A 22928-nucleotide genomic window follows, 5' to 3' on the forward strand; every position below is an offset into this window, starting at 1 on the left:
CCCCCCTTTCTTTTTTATATAAAATAAGCCCCCCCCTGCCACTAACAGGCCACAGAAGCCTTCACTTTCTTTAAAGAAAACTGTTTAAACTCTTCTTTTATGGTGATTCTTTGAAATAACTTACTAATTTTTTCCAAAAAACATTAATTTTACATTTTTAAATAATATGACTCGCTTTTAGCATAAAACAAGGTTAAAAATCCAAAATTTTACTTTGATGTTCATGTAATGTCAATATTCCATAACTGAAATATAATTCCATGGCTGAAACAAATGGATCTCTCTCAAAAATTGGACACTAAGAGATTAAAATGTGATTAATTACTTAAACAAAGAATAGATTAAAATAGATTAAAAACCCATCTAAAAATAAAAAACTGTATGCTTCCTATTGTTTTCTGCTTCTTTATGCTTCTTCTATCTAAAACTAAGAGTAACTGATAGAAAAAAGTATCCCAATTCTTACATATATCACAAAATGCAAATTTATACATTAGAACTTTGACAAGTTGGTACCGTGTAAATCGCAAAATCATTTTCATTTTATTTTTCAAAAAGCAATGAACACACACTTACCCGGCAACAGCCCAGTTCCTCTGCTGTTACTATGACCGTTCCACATTTCTTCCCAGGAATTCCTCTGCAAGAAAATACAACTACGTCACCTCAGTTCCTTAGTAGCATTTGTGAAAGTTACAACTAATACAGACAAGCACAAGGTAAGCTTTCAAGTCACAAAACTGATGGTCTGCTATACAGTTTCCCTTTTCTGTCACTTGTCCTAGGATAAACCAACTTTTTTTTTTTTAAATAAGTGAATTGGTAAACGAGTTGCATATTTATTCTAACTAGCAAGAAACAAATCAGTTTCAGTTCTAAAGGAAATAGCATAAAACGTTTAAATAGGATGAAGTAACAACATCAGAATTCTATTTTCCACCCTCCCATTGATGTTTTTTTTAGAGATGACTCTACAACTTAGATTTGTGAAAGGCATCCTTTTGCAAATTTTCCTTAAACAAAATACCTAAAATCTATTTAAAACTACATACCAGCCTTATTTTTCAATATTTATTCTGAAATGTTTACAAAGACACATAATAATCTCACCACTATATCAGATACAGTAGTTGCAAAATGAACTATAATTCATCCAGACAGCAATTAAAAACATGCTGCTGCAACACCAGAAAGGACAAAAAAGATCCTTAAAACAATATAGGAACAGAAAAGTCATGCATAATCTGATGGTATTCAGTGCCAGCAGCCTTTTGCAGAGGCGGCGTGGCCCTTTGCAGAGGGAGGAGTCGGTGGGGAGAAGTACAAATATTGAGATGCAACTTTCTGCATGACGCTATACTACAAATGAGAAGTTCTGCAATATCCTAATGTCTATTAGTGTGTCCATTAGCACACACCTTGGCAATTACATCTAGATTTTTTTTCAAAACTAATTTATTTCTTATGCTTATTTTATTTCTAGTTCTTTATTTTAAAGAAAGGCATAAAGAAATAATTATTTAAATAAGATTACTTTCCAAGAAGACATTAAGGTAAAATTATATTTTAGAATTGATTGTATTTTTTAGGTTTTTCTAAGAGAACTAGAGGGCACTCCTGTTCTTCTGTTATGACAAAACATTAATATAAGCATTTACTGTTGTTCTTATTTCACTTATTAGTTTCCTTAATCCTTTTGAAATTTTTTACAATGCTCTACAACTTCAAATAGCAAGACTGTGGTATAGTAATGAACTGGTGGGAAAATAGTTCTCAGAAGCAGACAAAAGTTTAGAAATTATGAATAAAACCTTAGAAATTATGAATAGAGGAGTAAATACTGATGCATATTTATGCAAGCTTACTGAAACTCTTATTTAGAAGTTGATGTCTACAAGAAATGCATCAGGGAATGCTGCTCCTATACCGCTGCTGTCACTTGCCAGTAATCAGAGAGATACATGACTGCTCTCCCGGACCTCCTCAGCACTACACAGTAAGTCTGAACTTCACAAGGAAAAGAGTGGAAAGGGAAATTATTCAAGTTTTTGTTCTGAAATGTTTTATCAGCGTCTTCAAATCATATGGTTTTAAATCTGTCACTCTTCAACAGCTCAAGATGAAAAATGACCCATTTTAGCCTCTGTAACAATGGGATATTGAAATTAAAATCTCAGATTTTCAAAAGATGAAAAAGCTGTGGTTTTTTCTTTTGAACAGTACTTCTTGAAGCTTCAAAAACTTCTGATATTTGGTAGTAACAGCAGCAGTAGAAATGACTTAGTTATCATAGTGATATTGACCTTACACGGTAAAATGTTTCAAGGAACAAATGACCATGACCCCAGCTTTGACAGGGAATGAAGAAACAGAAATCTCAGAAGTGTAACTAAAAAACCGTAAGTTCCCAGCACCACAATTCTGTAGGTTATGCCAACTCAAATAGAAAGCACCAGTATCAGAATTACCATTACCTGAACAAAAATTGTTCCTACTGAAGTATTTGAGCCCCGTTAACTGTGCCATTAGGGACATATTTGAGACAGTCTGGGCAGCGACAGTACAGAAGAAAAAGCATCAAACATTTCCTTTGGTATGAAAAGTCAAATAGATTTATCCCACTTCCAAGAGATTATTGTGTCAGATGCCAGATTGTGAAAAATACAACTCTGGTCACCTCCTGAAGAGCTGGAGGCCTGAAGTAAACTGTTGATAAGCAAGCCCCATTTCTGACAGTAGCAATAATGCCTTGTGGGAAAATAACAAAATAATATCAAGTTAGTCTTATCACTGTATGAAAATACAGTACTTGGAGATTCAGCATTACAGACCAGTCCTTCCAATTCCCAGGGAAATACTGACTAATATTATCTTGAAGACAAGCATGTAAGAGTTCCTTTAAATCCAGAATGCAGTGCCACTGTCCATCTTCTTTAGCTTTAAGAAATAGTTGCTATTGAGCTACCCTGGAATTGGTTCTATAGCACTGAAGTGACAATACAGAATTTATGTTCAGGCAACCAATTTGTCAGGCTGAGTTTCTCTGGAAAGGGTTGCAGATCAGGATTTGTCGGGTAATAATGAGGCAATCTGTATTGCATAACCACTGTCAACTCCAACACTCACTGCTAGTTATCTGACACTCAGATATAGAAAATGTGCCAGTCTAAGTGTGAACAGGGTGCAAACTGTATAAAGGAAGGTAAAATGTGAGGAAGGTCTACGTTTCAGTGAGTTCTACTGGTTTGAGAGCCCAGAACCTGTAGGTGTTCTACAGTGATCACCTCTTTTTGGACAGTATTAGAGGGAGCAAATAATTTGACTGTTAGAGGAACTGAACAGAAAACCATCATCAGGTGAAAGGTCTGCAACAATACCTGCATGTTTCTAGACAAGATACAGTCTTGAGGAGTAAATACTGTGTCCTTAGAACAAATGATTCCACAATTGAGACACCACATCTGCAGCACGTAAAGAAGTTTGAAAGGACACTCTGAAGACCACTTGGGCATTAACAAGGACTGAAAGGAGGACCTTTCAGAGTTGGTGAAAAAGTCAGAGAAAGATGACAATTTATCTAGGAATTCAAACCTAAGAGGTTAAACAGAGCCTCCAATTTCGCAAGCTGAAACTGCAATGAGGCAGAGGATGGAACATTTTTCAGATCATTCAAAAATTTACAATCTTATCCCTGAATTTACAGAACCTAGCCGTCTGGCAGTCACAACCACAGATAAGAGGATAGGACAAATACATAGGAAGTCCCAATTCCAGTTCAGATGTTTTTCTACCAATTATGTTCACAGCAAGATGATAGGAGAAAGAACTTCCCAAAATAGGCCAGCTGGCTCCAGTACAGCCTCATTAGCAGGCAATGGCACTCAGATGTGAATAACTAGCATAGAATGCTCATTAAGCTTTGCAATGGCTCTGCCTCCTCATTAAAGGGAATCCCTAAAGGAATGCACTTAGTAGATCCTGAAAGAAGCATTCCGCAGAGTTATAAATGTGTCTTCTCTCTAGGAAGACAGAACATGCAAATATCTAATTCTGAATAATGTCTGGGAAGGTGACGCTCTCTTGAGAGAAAAATAAAGCTGTGTCATCTCTGGAAGTAGATACATCTGCACCTCATCCTTTCATGCTAATACAACTGGGCCATGCAAGGCCAGCCTGAGTAAATCTTACACATGGAGCTTGTCTGGAGAAAGCATTTAATGAATCTAGCAACTCAACAGGTAAAGAGAGTAAGCATTACTGTTAAAATGTCAGATTCTCCAGTTCACCTGCTTTGTATGACTAGATTTATTTTCCAAGAGAAATTATCCAGAGCAAATGTTCATCTCTGTACCTGGCCAGTCTGTAAAATAAAGTGCAACACTAAAGTATATTCTTGAACAAAAACGCTTATAGTCACAGGGATAATAGGCTAGCGCACTACCATACTGGGAGCAAGAGTTTTCTGTGACAGACTGCATCGAATTCAAAGCCCTTAATGGTGTCAGAAACAGAGAGGGAGGTTCAGGAGAGATCCTCATACCTGCCAAGACCAAATGCTATTAGGTTCATGCCTCAGAGGCGTAATCTGCTGGTGGTTTCTAAGACCACGACATGCATGACTATGCAGTTTGATTGAAGGCAAAGAAGAAAAATGCACATGTATATCTTCACTTTTGCACTCACCACGAAGGTTAGTAGAAGGTATGTTTCAGCCTGTCTGACAGACAACTGCAATGGTGACCCTCTAGGCTTCAGATATTTTACATTCATTTTGATGAAGTACAAGTGTATCCTTTCATGGCAGACTTTCTAAGGGAACTTCCCCTGGTGATATACAATCTGACTTGGAGTTGGCCAGCTCATGGCAGCCATGGAGTCCTGAATCTCATGAGGCTTTTGTAAATGTCCAAAGTAGACAGATTTGAAGTTTAAGCTTCAAGACTTTTTAATTTTCATTTTGAAAGAATGTCAGGGCATACTTGAATGCCAATCAGAGAATGGAATTCAAGCTTCTCAAGCTGCTTAAATACAAAAAGTACTACTTCAGCAGGGTAGTTGATTGGGACTAAAACAGCACTGGGCATTCTCTTCTTTGTACATCCATTGTCACAGAACAGAAAAGGCAAAATGTTAATGAACTTCAGAAATACTGTGAAGAGAAAAAGCTCTCTGGTCTCAAGTGACAGGTGATAAAGAACATTCAAGTTACGTGAATGCAGACTTGACTTTGTAAAGAGAACAGTGAATTCAAAGCAGTAAATATCCTTAGGAACAGAAGACATGCAATATTGTCAATTGAAATACTGTTATTTGACTATTAAGAGATGGTAAACACACACCTATAAGCAAACAATCCTGAAAAGCAATGCAATGATTCAATGAATAAAATAAGACAACAAATGTCTCCTAGACACCAAGGTATCCAGACTTCAGAGAGTCCAGAGTGAACAGTCAACCAGGCACAGTTGTCTAGCCACAGCACTGTCAAAAGCACCAATTACAAAATAAAACCTGAACATCGGGAAGAGCTGATAAAGTCATGAACGTTTTCTCATTAACAAATATCTATCCGCACTACATATACAAAAAGGAAAGTATATTTCAAAATCTTTCGGGAGGACAACTGATTTGGGTCCATTTAGTAACTGCCATACAACAGAATATCAGAAGCCAGATCTGAACAATGCTTGTTTACCCAAAAGACAATGTATTACACAGGCCTAAGCAACTGTGAAATAATTATAAGACCTTTTTTTCCATAGAATCTTCATTGATATCATTTCCTTTCTCATAGCTAATTTCAAACTTTAAACTTCAGCTGCTACTCACTTCAGACTTCACTTAATCTGTACCAAGTGAAAACAAACTGCTGAACGGATGATTTTTAATCTACATGTTTAAAATAAATTTCAGGAATTTTCTCAGGAAAAAAGTGTAGTGTGCTGAATAATTTACCACTCTGAAGACAGAAAGAACTATAAAAACCTTCAAGAAGTCAGCAAGATATGTCTTACTAAATATAGCACCTTTCTCTGATGAAGTCACCACAGGCTTCCAGTAGAGTCGAGTGACAACTAGTCAAAACAGTCAATGGAGTTGCAACAGTGCAATTCACTGTGGTAGTTAGCATAAGCTAGGCCTAGATAGTGAAAAGGCAGCAAACTTTCATTTTAGTATAAGTAAACAAAATAGGGCCAACCTCTCATCCCAATCGACAGAATAGTGTTTGCGTGCTCAAGCAGACAGTCAAACTATGCAATCAACCTGCTCACCATCAAGAACTAAAAACAAGTCCAGAACAAGTAGAGAGTGTGTGTCCCCATCCCATGGTGCTGAGCCTCTGTCCTGAGACAGCCTTGGTAGGAGCTGGGCAGCGGCTATTTCTCTAACTGGGTTACTGAGTTCCCCCACCTGCCTTGTACCCCTGTGCTCCTTTGTGGGTGCGGAGATAGGACTTCAATGGGCTGATGGCTCTCCTGGGATGGGGCTGGAAGTAGCCACAGCAAGGCATTATTTGGGCTCCCCTATCTGCCATTGTGCCTCTCTTCTCCTTTGTTTGCAGACAAGACAATTGTTTTAGGACAAGAGGAAACGGCCTCAAGTTGCACCAGGGGAGGTTCACGTTGGATATTAGGAAGAATTTCTTCAGTGTTAGAGTCATTAAGCATTGGAACAGGGTCCCCAGGGAGGTGGTGAACTCACCATCCCTGGAGGTATTCAAAAAACATTCAGATGTGGTGCTTCGAGACATGGTTTAGCGGGCATAGTGGCATTATGTAGATGGTTGGACTTGATTATCTTTGAGGTCTCTTCCAATCATAACAATTCTATGATTCTGTAAGCTTTTTAATCAAGTAACCTAACACACCTCTTCTATAATACCACTTACCATACTTGTCCTCAAGTCTATTTCCTGGACAGGTTTTTAAAAGTTTAATATCCCAAATGGGATTACGAGGAAAATCACAAAACACTGTGGTCTAATAACCACAATATTTGCTGAAGTCAACCATTTTGTATGATTGTATTAGAAATCTGATAAGCTGATCTGAACAGGTAAGTACTGTATAAACCATATAAACCACTATAGATAGATATAAGAGGGTCACCCGAGTAACAGAAATGGTTAATTACATCAAATATATACACAGAAGAAAATGTATGGCTAGGAACATATTTCTTAAGAATTTTACATCAGATTAATAATGCATCATTAATATAACTTGATTAGGGAGTTTTCTTATATTTGCAATTATACTCAAATAATACCTAAGTACATTTTGAATTTTGCAAATTGTTGTAGTTCATCCAGATCCTAGTTGTTGTTATTTGAATACAAAGTCAGAATATGTGCCCTATGTGGTGTTTTCACCAAAGTTTGGCCCAGAATAATATAAGGCTTGCTAAGCCTGAAAACTTCATCTGCTCTTATAAGTAAATCAGTGATGAAGAAAAGTAAATGTAGTAATCCTGGTATAATATTCATAATGAACCCAGTAAAATGGGACAAGAATAACACTCCATGAGACAGAGTAATCAAATTCATGATCATTCAAGTGCAATCACTATTAAAAGGGAAGAGAGAAAAAAAAAAAAAAATAATCACAATTCCAAACCAAAGGATATTACCACCACATAAAATGACCAGCTATATCTTTAAATGTTTGCTTTTAATGTCATATGTGAAATTGTAGCATACATTTAGATAAAAATGGTGAAATATTTTCTATTACTCAAACATTATTTAGGAATAGAAAATGAAGATTGTTCAAATAATTCATATTTTAAATATTTATACATCCCTATGAACAACGGTTTGCAAATATCAAAAATCCTTTCAGTGGGAGAAAAATCCATTGATCATAAGAAAGTTTTTGACAAATTTAGTAGGATAAATAGAAAATAGTTGATATTCCAGATTGCCTCATTGTTTGGGAATTGTGTTATTGTGAACAACAGAAATAGAAATAGAAACGTTTGGATTTGAAACAGTGAGACTTTTCTTCCTTGATGCTTGAACAAAAGGCAATAAAGATTTAAGATGTGTTAATTTGCTAACTAGAAAGAAAAACATTTTTAAGATTAGTATACTCACACTATTTCTAACGCAAGATGTAATGAAGTTGACAAAACTTTTGGATGAGTCAATTCCTTTGCTAATTGTCCAAATTGAAATTTATTGTAGTCTATAAAGACAGACTTCTATTGTACCTAACAATTTATTCTCTCTTAGAAGCCATGTCTGTCAACTCGATGTATCAAGATACCTCACAGCAAAAAAACCCCACACCTCACCTCATGAAGCAGTATGTATTCATCAAACATTCAAGAATGACATACTTACACAATTGATTTTTCCAGTCTGCTCCCCTGTGATCCAACTATTTCTCCCAGTGTACAAAACATTTGTCCCAAAAAATCCTGAAAAGCAGTAACACAAAAACTCAGAATTCATATTTCATATTGAAACAAATTTGGTTTCCCATTTATCTGGGCTGTTTACTATTGTAGAACACATTCTGCTGAACATCATATCTTAAGAGTAATTATGCAATAATGAATCATAAAACAGACTATTACATATTTTACATAACACTGCATTACATTTACAGAAGTAATTCTAATGCACTCCACTTACTCTTTTTATGTTGCCTTTTTCATCAACAAAAATGACACCAAGATGGAAAAAATTTAAAAGCTTTAGAAATATGACTGCTTCTTTACCTTTTTTTAACTGGAGTATTTTAATAAATTTCTCTTTTATGAAGAAATTCTACACTGATTCTATGAATTCCTTGGAAGTCACTTATGTTTGCTGAAATTCAAGCCTGTGCAAGATCTGCATGGACATCCTGGACTGACAATTATACACAAGCATTGCTTTAATGACAGACTTTATTTTCATGCTTTATAATTTAACTATATCACTAAAAATCAGCTAGTTTTCATATTCTATATTATACATATGTAATATAAGTAGTATAAAAATGTGAATGGATTTTCAAACTGTTGCATGCATATTGAAAAATTGTTATGCTGCAGTCCAGCTCCTTATCTTGCAAGTGAAAAGAGCTCAATAGCTCTGTTCTTCCCAGCGTCACTGGCAGCAGTGATAACAGCAGCTTGTGACATTTGTTCACAAACAGTAATGAGAATTGAGACATTATAATTCCTATAGAGCAAACCATAAGTTTATGATACAGTCTATAGTAACGAATATGTGTACAAGTAGTTCTGACTCTCAGCCCACGCCACTCATTCCCACCTCTGAGCTGTGTCAGTTATGGGTCCATATAGAGAATTGGATCTGAGAACTAATCCCACTGAAGAGGAAAATAACCCTGCAAAAAAGAAATTTTTGAACTATGTCCTTTAACTGATCTCACACTGTGACACTGTTTCCATAAAGATTAAGTGTTTTAAAATGGCTAAAATTCATCTGAAAATACTCAGTTCCTCATTCACTTTTAAAAACATCAGGCATGACATACTGTAAAATAACACCATTTTCTACAGTGAAACCATGTATTCCACAATTATTTTTTTTTTTTTTGGTGGAGTTTCTATGATTAATTCCTATTAGTCCCACAGTCTGTTATAAATTACAATTGTTCACTACTCTGTTGGCTTTTTCTTAAATCAGGAAGTTACCACGAACATAAAACATTACAGACTTGTGGCAGCACTGTCTAGTATGGTTACTTCATACATCCATTACAAAACTTGCTTCATTTGCTTCTCATTTTGCCAAAACGGGGTCACTGAAATCAAAATTCTTCAGCTTGACTCTTTTTTCATCCCCCAAACTGTTCAACTATTAAATGACACTGCCCAGTATTTCCAAAGGAACGGGTCAACATCTAGTTTTAGGAACAGGGAAGATCTCATTCCACACAAGGTGAGTACAACACATGAGCAGTCCAGCTATACAAATACTACTGGCCTGAAACACCAAGCTCTCAGGGCACAGATATGCGCAAAACTCTGCTCACTTCCTACCTACTCACTGCTCAAATTCTTAAGAGCTACAGGAAAGAGATGCAGGAAGCTGGCACCAAAAAGAACAATCCAGACCAACCTTGAGCACTTGGGAAATGACGGAAACAAACTGCTGTGCTTAAGAAGCACATTTCTAGCTACAGCCTTTCACAGGGTTCTCAGAGTCGTCTTCCTCTTCATGTGCATAATATTATATGGCATAGTTTGGATGTCTTCAGCACAGATATCAAGTCTACACCAACTTGTACAGATTTCCTCTCAAAGACAATGGAGGAAAATAGATATTTCTGATATTAATGTTAATGTCTAAAGCATAACGTTTCCCTCCCCAATTGAAGATTCCAGGAAATTGGCACTGTTTAAAAAACAGGACTTAATGCATCTGAGTATGCTTAGTCTGTACTAATTAGAACATAACAGGCACATATGTAACTCAAGACCTACTTGAATAGTCTTCAGAAGAACATTAGTTTGTTTTGCTCATTGTTTTGTCCTTCTTTTCCATGGGCTTAGTAAGATACTCAAGCCTTCAATTCCTGTTCCAGTAACCAAACAATAAAATCTAGGCTATATATTTGCATGTATCTCTGTTCGCACTTCCATAGTAACTAACTTACCTTGCGTCCTATCTTTTTTCTTAAAAGTTAATTATGAGGGTTTTCTACAAAGAAGTATGATTCAGGGAAAAAAAAGAAAAGAATTCAGATAAACTAGTTACTACAGAAGCGCAAACAATCTTGGGCAGAAGCCCAGGATGAGTCTTTATCCTTGTTGAAGACCGCATAGGGAAGACTCCTATTTTCTGCATACTCCTAGCTAGCAATGCAGTTATTCAGCCCCCCTTTCCATGATGACAGAGATGGAAAAGTTTGCCAGGGGCTTTAAATCTTTACAGGGAGGATTTAACTGCAGATCAATGGCTAAAAGTCTTCTCACTGTGAAGCACACACAGACAACATTCTTTCCATTATTCTCTTTTCCTTTGCTCCAGATTCTTAAAGGTTCTCTTACCGAAGCCTTCCTGTATTTATTTTTAAAAATTCACTCAGAAACCTCAATCTCTGAATTCTACTCTTGTATCTCTAGATTTTATATTCACTATTTAGTCCCTTCCACTTCAAGATGACATGGGCATAAAAGGTCTCTACTAATATTAACTGGGACACAATCAAAACATTTTTACAATTTTTAGGACCCAGAAAAGTATTCTCAAATGCAGCATATCACATATCTGAAAAGGTATATACATGTGCTTAAATATGCCCTTTACAGGAGAATGTCCCATTAAAATTCTACTCATGACCATTATACATGTTGTTAACTACAGAACAATCACTGTACTTGTCTCTATGCATCTGATATTACTTACAGTCAAAAGAAAATAAACACATTTAGGGAAGCGTAAGCTTTTCAGCACAAGGAAGTATAACAGCAAGGAAAAACTTACATGTTTTGATAGGTTAGGACTCTTTGAGTCAACATCGTAGCTTAAAAAAAAAAGAAAAAAAAAGAGAGTTATATCAAGAGTTGCCAGATGACAGATCTGAGGACAATGTAAAGAAACAAAAAATCAAACAATTCTTTCATCTATTTCAATGTGTGAAATTTACACAGAAAAGTGAATGGAAGTCTCACCAGTAAGGAAGGCAAATTGAATCATCACAGATTATAGGATTACAGTTTACTAGCTATTTGAAATGAAATAGTTTTCAACTATTTCAAAGTGCAGGCTACTAAGAGAAATTATTCTGGTATTCCTGTTTGAATAATGAAAGCTGCCAAAAAAACAGAACAAAAATTAAAAATTAATATTAGAAAGCAAACTAATTTGTGAATTATTTTCTTAGGTGATTTTTCAGCCATTTGACTAATTAAATAGAAATAACTGACAATAAAGTAAATTGCTTCTAGCAAGAATTTGACATGTTCTTTTTTACGCAACTGAAACAAAGAACTACTTCACTGGCAAAATCAGTAACAAATCATCAAATATGAACTGAAAGAAGCCTGAGACATTGGTGGCTATATGGTTTAGGAGGGATTTCATGCTTATTTATCAGAACACCAAAAATCAAGATATATACTCACGGCTTTCTTTTTGTTGCAAAAAATATGAACCATATGAAGAGTTTCTTTCTTTGAAAAATAACACTTTGGCCAACAGTAGTACACAATTTTGCTGAGGAATTTAAAACAGGAAGCTTTCTAAAGATGCTTCTTTCCTGATCTAAATCAGAGTTTTAATCCATGAGAAGCTGTACGAGATTCACATTTCTAACTCTGAGTTCTACAATATTTAATTTCTCATTTATCATTGTTATAAAGCTCTAAAGTAAATACACAGACTACGGCTATGTGGTCACTTGCAGTCAAACATTAAAAACAGTTATTCAGCTTTGAATTCAGAACAGACTTGTGTCCAGTTAATCCAGAACAGCAGCAGAAAACAGTCAGGTCTTTCTGGTAAGTACAGAGCATGTTTGATATTTACAGCTTTTTGTAAATAAACAAACAGGAGTCCATTTCTCTGATTACGTGAAGAATCAAACAGGAGACTATATTTTCCCTTCCAGGTCTAAATCCTTTTCAGATAGCACTTATCCAGAAGTTCTTTACAGAATTTCCTTTCTTTGCCTAGACTGAACCTAGGTTTCTCTTCCTTGGATCACTTTTGCTCTTCTCTTTTATTGCACTGCCTCCTCCCCATAACATACATGCATCTTGTGAGGAGCGAGAGGCAACCAAATCAAGATTCCTACACAGTCCCAACTGTGTCTTTATTTCAGCAATGCTTTGCTTACACTTGGAGGAGAATCCTTTATTTCACAAAGTGACTAGCTCTTCAAGTTATTTTAAATAGTAGGCAACAGTTATACTCAGCAGATTTAATGACATTAAACCCAACTTGTAAAATAAAAAATAAAGTCTGCACCAGGCTTCCATGGTGAAGATGAAAGAATTTGTACCTAGCCATCTAGAAGCACCTTGTAATCTATCTTGGCATTATTTCCTTTCACTCCTTGAAATCGCTGAAGTCTAGATGGAAACAGCTAGCTGCTCTCTGTGTACTGAACATAATGGAACTTTTTCCCTCACTCATCCCTCCAACACTTCTTGTTAACTTAGGCAACATTCTGACATGCTATAAAAAGACATTTACAGCTAAAGAAAAATTAGACATGGGGGGTTTTTTTGTTTCCACGATATAGGAAATGCTGCCATTCAAGAACATTTCAGTACACCCTGCTGGCAACTTAAAACAAAATCAGCAAAACTGCACATAACTTTATTAATGTTGCTAACATACATCTATCAGATATCCTAATTTTTCTTCCACTTCTATGGGAAAAAATCATCACTAATGTGATCACTGCCCTATTTATTTTATGCCCTGCTTAATGTAGATTGATTTGCATTTCAGAAACTTTGGGGGGGAGGAGGGGGAAGGAATCAAGAAACTGTCAGAGTTGCTTCGAAGCAACTACTTGGATAAGTAAAATGGCACATTGAGATTAAAGCCTACAAGATTTTAAAAATGGCTTTACCATGAACTTGCTAGGAGATTTTAGGCAAATTATGAAGTCTTTCTTCATCTGTTTTGCTGTCTACAAGACAGAAATGCAATAAAAGCAGTTTCTATATCAAGGCACTCTTGCAACATAACTTTAAATTGGGAAGCAATAACACTGCAACTATAATCAACACCTGAGTGGGATTTGCTGCAATTCCATAACACAGATCAGGAGACCTCTGTCTTTAGGATTATAAAGTATAGGAAGGCAGACTACAGTAAGTAACTTAACAGATAATTCTCCTAAATCTTTTTCAAGAACAAATAAACTAAAAGAAATACACATGAAGGCAGAAATCTTAGGAACAAAAAATAAGAATTGACAAAACTCAAACTAAAGTATATCTTGTAAAGGAAACAAAAAGAAATAGGAAAAGGGTTCTTCAACTAAAAAGGACATGTAGAGAAAAAACTGTGGCCACTATGCATACTGTACTGCAAAACTGAGTGAATGGTTTTCCCTTAATTATCTATGTGGGTTACTCAAGTGTTCTCTTATAGGACAAGCTGAGGAAGAACTGCTAATAAAAAACAGGATGAGAATTAAAAAAAAACAGTGCAAGCTTGATTGTCACAAAGACTGAAATAATAAGAATGGGGTGAAATGTAACAAATGACATGCAAAGTGACCTGATGACTGGACTCTCAATTCTATTTTCCAAACAATAAAGTGAAAAACAAACCAATTCCACCAGTGAAATGAAATGAGTACATCTGGAATAACGTCAAAAGCCATCTACTTCTAGAACCATCACTTTCATTTTAAAATCTTAAAATTTAGTATACTTAGACGCATAATGGCATTTATTTTATTAAAGAAAATTTTATCTCTATACTACTTGTACAGTATTTTATTTCTGGACGGTATGTCCATACTTTTTTATTGGCTATGCTGCAGGAGTAATTCAACATTTTGACATCCTTAGCTTTCTAACTATTTTCTAAAAGTAATGATTCTCAGTATGATTGTACTTTGACTAGTTAACACCTGCCAATTTCTTAAAACTCGGTCATTATTATGTTACACATTTATTTCTGAGGAAGCAATGCTAAATCAATAATGTTTATTAATGTATCCCATGTCAATAGATACTATCTCTTTTCAAGTTAATTTTATGCTGGATAAAAGTTAATATGTTTACAGAGGCTGCAATATTAGAGTTAAAGATTGTTAACTTACAAATCGAATCGCAGATTCTCTCTTTCTTCAAAGAAGTAGTCCATTATAAATTTTCTTACAAAATCTGGATTTAAAGTATTATCAATTACTTCTGTTCTTCCAAACTGTGAAAGAAAAGTATAAGTTTAAGCCACATGCTATAACGAAGTATAATTAAGTAGACTGCCAATACCAGCAATATGTGAGATATGAGAGCGCCTGTAAAAAAATTCTCTTGAACAGATGCATGAAAGAAAATGATTGTGTTCACATGAATAGATCAGTTATCTGTGGATGAAGAAAGACTGGCAGAAAACCTCTTATTTCAATATAAAAAGTGGCACACACCCTGTATCATATGACATAAACTTTATAAACATCAGCTCCCAACGCTGATCAGAATCTACAAAAATTTGGGGAAGAAATTCAGTAACATAAAAATCCACTGTTTCTTCAAAAAAAAAAAGATAACAGCAAGCAAAAGCTTGCATATGTTGCTTATTTCAAATAGCTTTAAATATTAGGGAATATAGACCTTCCATTAGAAGCATATAATTTTTGAATTAACCAGCTCCTATTTCACCTTAATTCAGCTCTCTCTTCATCTCTCCTCTCTCTGAGCTTTCTGCAAAATACCCTTTCTTTCTTGGTGTTTACAAGAAGAGCCTCAGATCTCATCAAGCTCAAAATATTTTAATTAAAAAAAAATAAATAACTTTTGATTGACTTCAGTTCATACATATCACAGATATAAATGACTGCTCATATAATATCAATCCGATAATTTTGTTCCTGTTTTAGCTGTTCTTTCAAGATGTTCAGAAAACAAAACAAAAAGAATGAGTTGTTATTGAAATGAGCATTTCATTTTGTCCTACACATTGAACATATCAAGACATATTTGAATATAGCCTACTGAAAAGCTTTTTGAGAGTTTGCCTAAACATCATCATTAAGGAGTCCTCAAAACTGCAATTTGGGACTAGAGACTTTTGATTGACTCAAAGACTACCAACCTCTTCATTGGCAGGACTTACCTAAATCAATAAACATGGATAAAGAAAGAATACACCTCCTTATAACTAATGGTTTTTGAGATGTATTTCCTAAAAAATTTTTTCACATCATGGATGTGAATCTAACCACTATAACCTGCATAGAGCCCCTCAGCTTCCACAGGAGCCTCCCTATCCCGGCCCCTGCATACTTAACTTGTATGTGGTATGAAAGGACAGAGCATACTCCACAGTCTCTTCATCTCAAAATTAAGCAATTTCCTTTCATTACTTGATTCTTATTAAAATAAAATGGTAAAGAACTCCAGTCACATTATTTGTGTGCTTTAAAGAAACTCTGTTACTGTCAGCAACTCTTTTTCTCCTTGGAATGACTGTGCGTGCATGCATGCATTCGAACTGCAGGGGACTGACTCTGAGCACCATACAATCACACAGGTCATCTGGAGAAGCGGGCCTGCATCTAAGAGGATGACTGCTTTGCAAAAAGCAACTACCCACACAAGGTCTCAGATGCAATAAAAATGTTCAACAAAAGTTAACACATCTTCAAGACACATCTCTATAAAGTCTCATGAAAAGGAACAATCTCAGAAGTGACACAGTGGTGATTTGCATCTTTACAGAGTGTGCTTGAATCCTGTTAGGTACCTTCACTTTCGCTATGCTGTGAGAAGTTCAATTGGGACAGTCTTATTCAGAGATGTCCATATTCCAGCACTTCCTATAAAAGACAGAGAAGCAAAACTATCTTCCCAATGAACAATACCATCTTCAAATAAAAAGGCAAAGAATATTTAACATATAGTGTTAATTAGCATACTCCTTTGCCAAGACTTTACATAATTTCTTAAAACCTAGGTGGAATGATTCCCCAGTCTCACTGGAACCTTGATATCCCCTGCAAGAAGGTTTCTGAGTATGTCTAAAGGCACAATTGTTCATAAAGCAAGTTTAGTCATTAGCAGTCATTGTATTTCTTCAGCTCTCCTAAGCCAAAGCAATAGCTATGAAGCCGGTAAGCATTATACGGACATGGGCAGGAGAAATCTCCAGAAGCTCTCCAGAGTGATGAAGATATTGGATACTCAAAACAAAATTCCCGAGTCTCTTAAGAGAGGACTAGCACAGGATGCACACCATCCTGGAAACAGATCAGAATATGAACAAATAGTTTGATCCTTACTGTTTATTTTGTATGAAAAAAGTCAGTCTCTTGAGAAATGATTCAAGGTATCCTCTGAAACGGGATAAAGTTGACAGGCAGAGTGCTGTAAAACACACTCTCTTAAACCAACACTGGTGATTACTACGGTCAAGTATTAATCAATGAGAAATGACAGTAGTGGTAGAAAGTTGGCATTTCTATAGGAGTAAGTTTGGCTGGAATACTTGTCCGGGCTAAAGCGCCTTTCTTTCCCCTCTGAATAGTAGCGCTCAAATTTTATGGACATTCAAAGTCTCCAATCAGTTTCCAAGTCAAATAAATCTCAATGTTTATAAATAAAATCTTCCCCTGTCAGCTGCATGCTTTATAATATTCAACAATATTGGAGCCAGGAAAAACTGAAAGCTGGAATGGCTGCTAAAATGAAATATGCAGCAATATCTAAGCATTTTGTACTGTTTGAAGGTATGCACTGAAAATGAGAAGCCACTCTCTGACAAAAGCCAGTAAACAGCAGTTCATCAGACCAGGGACAAAAAATGAAAACAATGGGGTCATAAGGACCATCCATTTTGCAATTCTGAACAAGAATATATCTCATCTGTGTATTTTTTTCCCCCCTTCAAGTGTCCTATTTCTCCCATTTGCACGCTTACAGCTAACTGTCCAAATTTTCTCAACTGTTGGAATCAGCTGCATAAAGAGGAGTTTAACCCTTAGTACTAAAATCTGATAAATACTGACCTACTCTAGGAGCAAAGGACTCTGGGCCTTCAAAAAGAAGATCCAAGGATGACTGCATGGTAACTGGCGAAGCTACCAGAGGCACAGTAAGTAAGCAAAGAACATGGATTAAGTTCTCATAGTCTCTCACGCTATGTCCAACAGAATCAGACACACATATACAAAGATATCCACGAAAATATCTCCCAGCCTGTGCAGATGCAAGTAGCAAATTGTCCTGGGAGACTCCTTAATCACCAGCAAGAAAAGAAAGGTTACTGAAGTTCTTTAAATCCTCAGATTAGGACAAGCTTGAAGGAGAGTAAAACGATCTTCAGTCATGTGGGCCCTACATTTCCATATACATGGAAGACACAGAGAAACAAAGAACAAAGGGAGCTGTAGTCTAAGAAAGTTTACTTTCTGCTGCCAAAGTCATCATCTAAATTGAGAAGCACAAATCCAAAATACCTAAGTAAGCTCAGAGGATAACTTGTCAAAAGAGTTCATTCAGGGGCACTAATACTTCTCTTGACAAACCTCTGGCTTGACATCTTCATAAACAGATCATTTTCTGACAGTATGATCCTTCTTGAAATAGTAAAGGCAGTTTGCACAACAGGAGGATATACTTGACTTTGGAAAAGACATTCAGAGGAAAAGAAAATTAATGGCTATGGAAAACTGACAAGAATCATAGAATTCTTGAGGTTGGAAGGAACCTCATGAGATTGCCCAGTTCCACCTTCCTGCTCAAAGCAGGATAAGCTAGAGTAGGTTGTCCAGTCAGGTTTTGAGTATGTCCAAGGACAGAGACTCCACAACCTTTCTGGGCAACCCGTTCCATTATAAGATCACCTTCATAGTAAAAAGGTTTTTTCTCACGTTTAAATAGCATTCTCCGTATTTCAATTTGTACCCATTGACTCTCGTCCTTGGATACAGCTGCAAATAGTCCATCTCTGCCTTCTTTACTGCCTCACAACAGATATTTATAAACATGGATAAAATGTAAGCCTTCTCCAGGTTGAACAATCCCAGCTCTCTCAGCCTTTCCTCATATGAGAGATGCTCCAGTACTTTAACATCTTAGCGGCCCTTTGCTAGAGCCACTCTAGTATGTCCATATCTTTCTCATACAGGGGAGCTCAGCACAGGACACAGCACTCCAGCTATGGTCTCACCAGCGCTGAGGGCAAGGATCACCCACCTTGACCTGTTGGCAATGCTGTCCCTAATGCAGCACAGGATATCGGGCTTGCACCCTCAAAAAACCTCTCCGTTTCACTCACATGGAAGGTACTAAGGGAGTCGGGGCATGACAACTTCTACAAGGGTATGAAATAGCAAGATACAGGCACAGAGCTAGGTAAAGGAAAGTACTGTTTCCTTTTGTTCCTACATATCCTAAAATGATTGTGACGGGAGGGACACACAGACACCTCAGACAAAAAACCCAGTTTATTTATACAGCCCTGTGGACTCTCTCACAAGGTTCAACAAAGACAAATTTGAACTCCTATACTGGTAGTGGGGACTGAGTGGTGGGGTACGAGCTGTGCAGAAAAGGTACTGGTGCTGCCATGAGGGTTTAACAACACATTGGGTTGTATTAGGGTCAGTACAGCCTGCAGATCAAAGGCAACAATTATTCCCTCTCTATTCAAGACATGTGGGGCCCCACCTTGAAAACAGGGTAGAGTTTGGGGCTCTAAATACAACTGAATCAACAGACTGGAGGCAGTTCAGTTAAATGGACTCTAAAAAAGGGAAAAAAAAAAAAAAAAAGACATCAGCAGGCTGGAGCTTACAACTTGAGGAAAAACTGACAGATCTCAGTTTGTTCAGCTTGGAGAAGAGAAGGTTTAGGGAAGTTCTGTTTCCATTAGCATCCTGAAGAGTGTTACAGAAGACACAGCCAGACAGTTGACAGAGTACAACAAAAGGACAAGATGTAAAAGTCAAAAATTGCAACAAAGGAAATTATGAAGCGATATAGTGAAACACTCTTCCAGAATGAGTGATTAAGCATTGGAATGGGTCGCCCAGAGAGTTGTGCAGTCTCTGCCATTAGAGAATTTCAAATCTTTGGGAAAGGCCCTGAGCAAGCTGGCCTAACATGCAAAACAGCTTTGCATGGATCAAGAGGATGAACCAGACACAGGAGATGAGTAGGAGGCTGGATAACACAAAGGTTCCTTTCACTTAATTTATTCCATGATTATGTCATATTTCATATCTCATGTTTTTAAGTTTTATAGTTCCATTAGAAATAGAACTATGTATGAATTCAAAAGAAAAGTTACTTCAAAAGGAAAAAAAAAGTTATAAAATGGCAGCTAAATGTCAGTTTTAATTTTTTAAAACAGTAAAATATCATAACTTAATAAGTACTTTTCATTCCTTCAAATCTGCATTTTTTTCTGTAAATAGTATTTCACTTTACGCTATAACCATGTCACACTTGGGAAGTCTTTCAGACTTGATTTAAAACACATGACAGAAGTGTATCAGTAAAAGAAGATAAATATCCAATATGCTGATTATTAAATCACACTGAGACCAGAGAAGGCCTAAGAGAATACGCATTACACTGCTACCTTTATCTCTCTCATCAGTTATACTGAAATTGTTACAAAAGTCAAAAGATTGAATTCAGTGGCACTGCTAACTTTTCTTTAAATTATCTTAAACTACTTTTTTCAATTGAAGTTTCAGTTTTTTGATCTGTTTACTTTTTTCCAAGGGCTACACAAATGATTCCTTCACATTAAACTAATATAGCTAATTACTTAACTGACAAATTACTATTAAAATTTATCTTATAGATGACATTAAAATGCTGGCCTCTCAAAATAACCAGTCTACACCTTTCAACTAAAAGAAGCATCATCTCTTTAAATCTGTTTTCCCAATTACCTATAGCCTTTTTTTAAGCAGAACAGGTTATTTCTATAATCCAGTCACTTACGATTAATAACATAGCTGCTAATTAATTAGTTCTCCACATGGCCTCGTTTCCCCACTAACAGTTCTGTAAAGCTAAAATCTTAACATGGCCAACAAGCAAATACCTTTAGAAATGTCACTCAGAAGAGGAACAGAATCAATTTAACTATTTAAAAGAAAATAAATGTTCAACAAAGAAAATCAAGAACAGAGTCCCTTTTCTGGATTTCCTGAGATGGAGTCTTTGTCACCTCATAATGCAAGCTCTCCTAGTAGAAGGAGATTTTTAACATTTACTTAGTCATTTGAATTTTTATAGCATCTCAATCTAGTGATCCAGCCTAAGGGACTATAAGGTTAATGGAAAATCATAACCTTCATTTTAACATCAGAGTTACAAAAGACTAGCAAGTTGGGTAAGTCCAATATCAAAGATACAACGCAACTATTGTAATTATGAGGATCTAACCTAACCCTTTGCTAACCATCTTCTACATGAATTCTCTGAATTAATTCTTCCTTCAATTTTATGGCTGTCAGTGAACTTGACAATAATATCGAGTAAGCCCTCTTTTCTTGTTTGTGGTTTTTTTTTTTTTTTAAAATTCACAGTGTTTTACCACAATTGCAACGAAGAAGTTCCAATAATTAATCACTCCCATGCTGAAAAATAAGTTCTTGTTTCTTGTCTGATTTTTATTTCACTTCCTTTTCCATCTTTTCGATCTTTTTATACCTTTGTTAGACAGAAATGTTTTCCATTATGAAATTTATGTTCTTAGTCTTGATATTTATAGCTGATTATAATTATCCTCAATTCACTCTTTCATTAGGAAAATAATTCAAGCTTAAGTTTTTCAGTGTAGCATATGTTACTTAATCTTTTAATAATTCATTACTTTTATCTCTAGTCTTTTGTCTTTTAAATGTCTTTCTTGAAACGTGAACAGTCAGAACCTAATATTCTGTTACAATTCTAGGAAACCAAAGAACTAAAAAATGGTTTAAACTATCACTAGGTTCTTGGCTCTGATCTAAATGGCTTTAGGAAGCTCCAGGTAACACTCTCCATTGGAAGCTCACTGCACAAAATAGTATATGAACACACAACAACAGATAATCCTCTTCTCAGAGTTTGTAATCTAGCTTCACTACATGTGAATAGAACAGATAAGAAACTTGAGTTGTGAAGAAAGAAATGCAGTACAAATAAAATGAACCTTTGTAATAATGATTAATAGTCGCAATCAGAATTACCGAGACTACAAAGAAACATACAAAAAAATTTACAACTGCCAACCCCACTCTAGAAAAAGCATAGTCATAAAATGTTCTGCAGTATGTTTGTCCCAAAGGAAAAATAATGTTTTTATTATATAAACTCATAGTAATTATCAGAAAAACCATAACATTCCTCTAACATGCATGCAGGCTCTCAGAAGAAATCTGTATACTGCATGTACACATCATGGCAATTTCTATGTGACCATTTCTAACTGATGGTCATACAATCATAAGTATATAAAAACCAGAAAGCATTCCTCATTTTTCTGTACTTTGGCTTTTTACCATTAACTGTTTCCTTTGAAAGGAAACATGACTTCCTTGAAAAGATGATGTTCTTGTATTCCAACTGTCTTAATTCCCTCAAATAGTTGATTCTTTCATGAAATCTGCCAGAGAAAGCTTTCCAGTGAAGTGAACATCATGCAACAGCAAAATTTATTCTTTCTTCACAACTAGGACAGTATAGGCTTCTTCCATACTCTCCATCCTTTGCGTCCTTGTACTGAAACTTTTTCTACTAATCTGCTACAAGCTACATTCCTATTTATGCCATGTTCCTCTGTGAAAGAAGATACAAGCTCTTGCTCCAAATAAATTTCACCAGTACTCTAAAAAAAGCAAAATCTAAACCCCAATAAATGTCAATTACACAACATCCAGCCTTTGTCATTTTCATTAAGACAGCCTTTGAAATCTACAAAGGAGACTCAAAAGCATGTCTTATTATGGTTCAAACTATAATCAAGTTGTTAGATGCTGCAATGAAATGCCTAACTACTTCTTAGCTACATTAAGTAAGTGTCCATTTTGAACAAAATCAGTCAGATTATCATAGAATCATTTAAGTTGGAAAAGACCGTCAAAAGCATCAAGTCCAACGACAAACCTAGCATAGCCAAGACCACCACTAAACCATGTCCCTAAGCACCACGCCTACACGCCTTTTAAATACCTTCAGGGATGGTGACTCCACCACTTCCCTGGGCAGCCTGTTCCAATGCCTGACAACACTTTCAGGGAAGAAATTTTTCCTAATATCCAATCTAAACCTCCCCT

The 22928-nt window shown here is 35.9% G+C and overlaps 1 protein-coding gene across 1 annotated transcript in view; it reads right to left on the reverse strand.

Annotated features, from left to right (window-relative positions):
• CPNE8 (copine VIII) overlaps nt 1-22928 on the reverse strand; it is a gene marked incomplete at its 3' end in the record, with an annotated part of 93789 nt that overhangs the window by 51421 nt on the left and 19440 nt on the right. The window contains exons 4-7 of the mRNA XM_009695907.1: nt 14751-14854; nt 11447-11486; nt 8345-8421; nt 577-640 (exon numbers count right to left, since the gene is read on the reverse strand). Of these exons, the coding sequence (XP_009694209.1) occupies nt 577-640; nt 8345-8421; nt 11447-11486; nt 14751-14854 (285 nt within the window). The remainder of the gene's footprint in view (nt 1-576; nt 641-8344; nt 8422-11446; nt 11487-14750; nt 14855-22928) is intronic.

The sequence above is a fragment of the Cariama cristata genome, unplaced genomic scaffold (genome assembly GCF_000690535.1).
Source record: "Cariama cristata isolate BGI_N322 unplaced genomic scaffold, ASM69053v1 scaffold4252, whole genome shotgun sequence".
NCBI classification, from domain to species: Eukaryota; Metazoa; Chordata; class Aves; order Cariamiformes; family Cariamidae; genus Cariama; species Cariama cristata.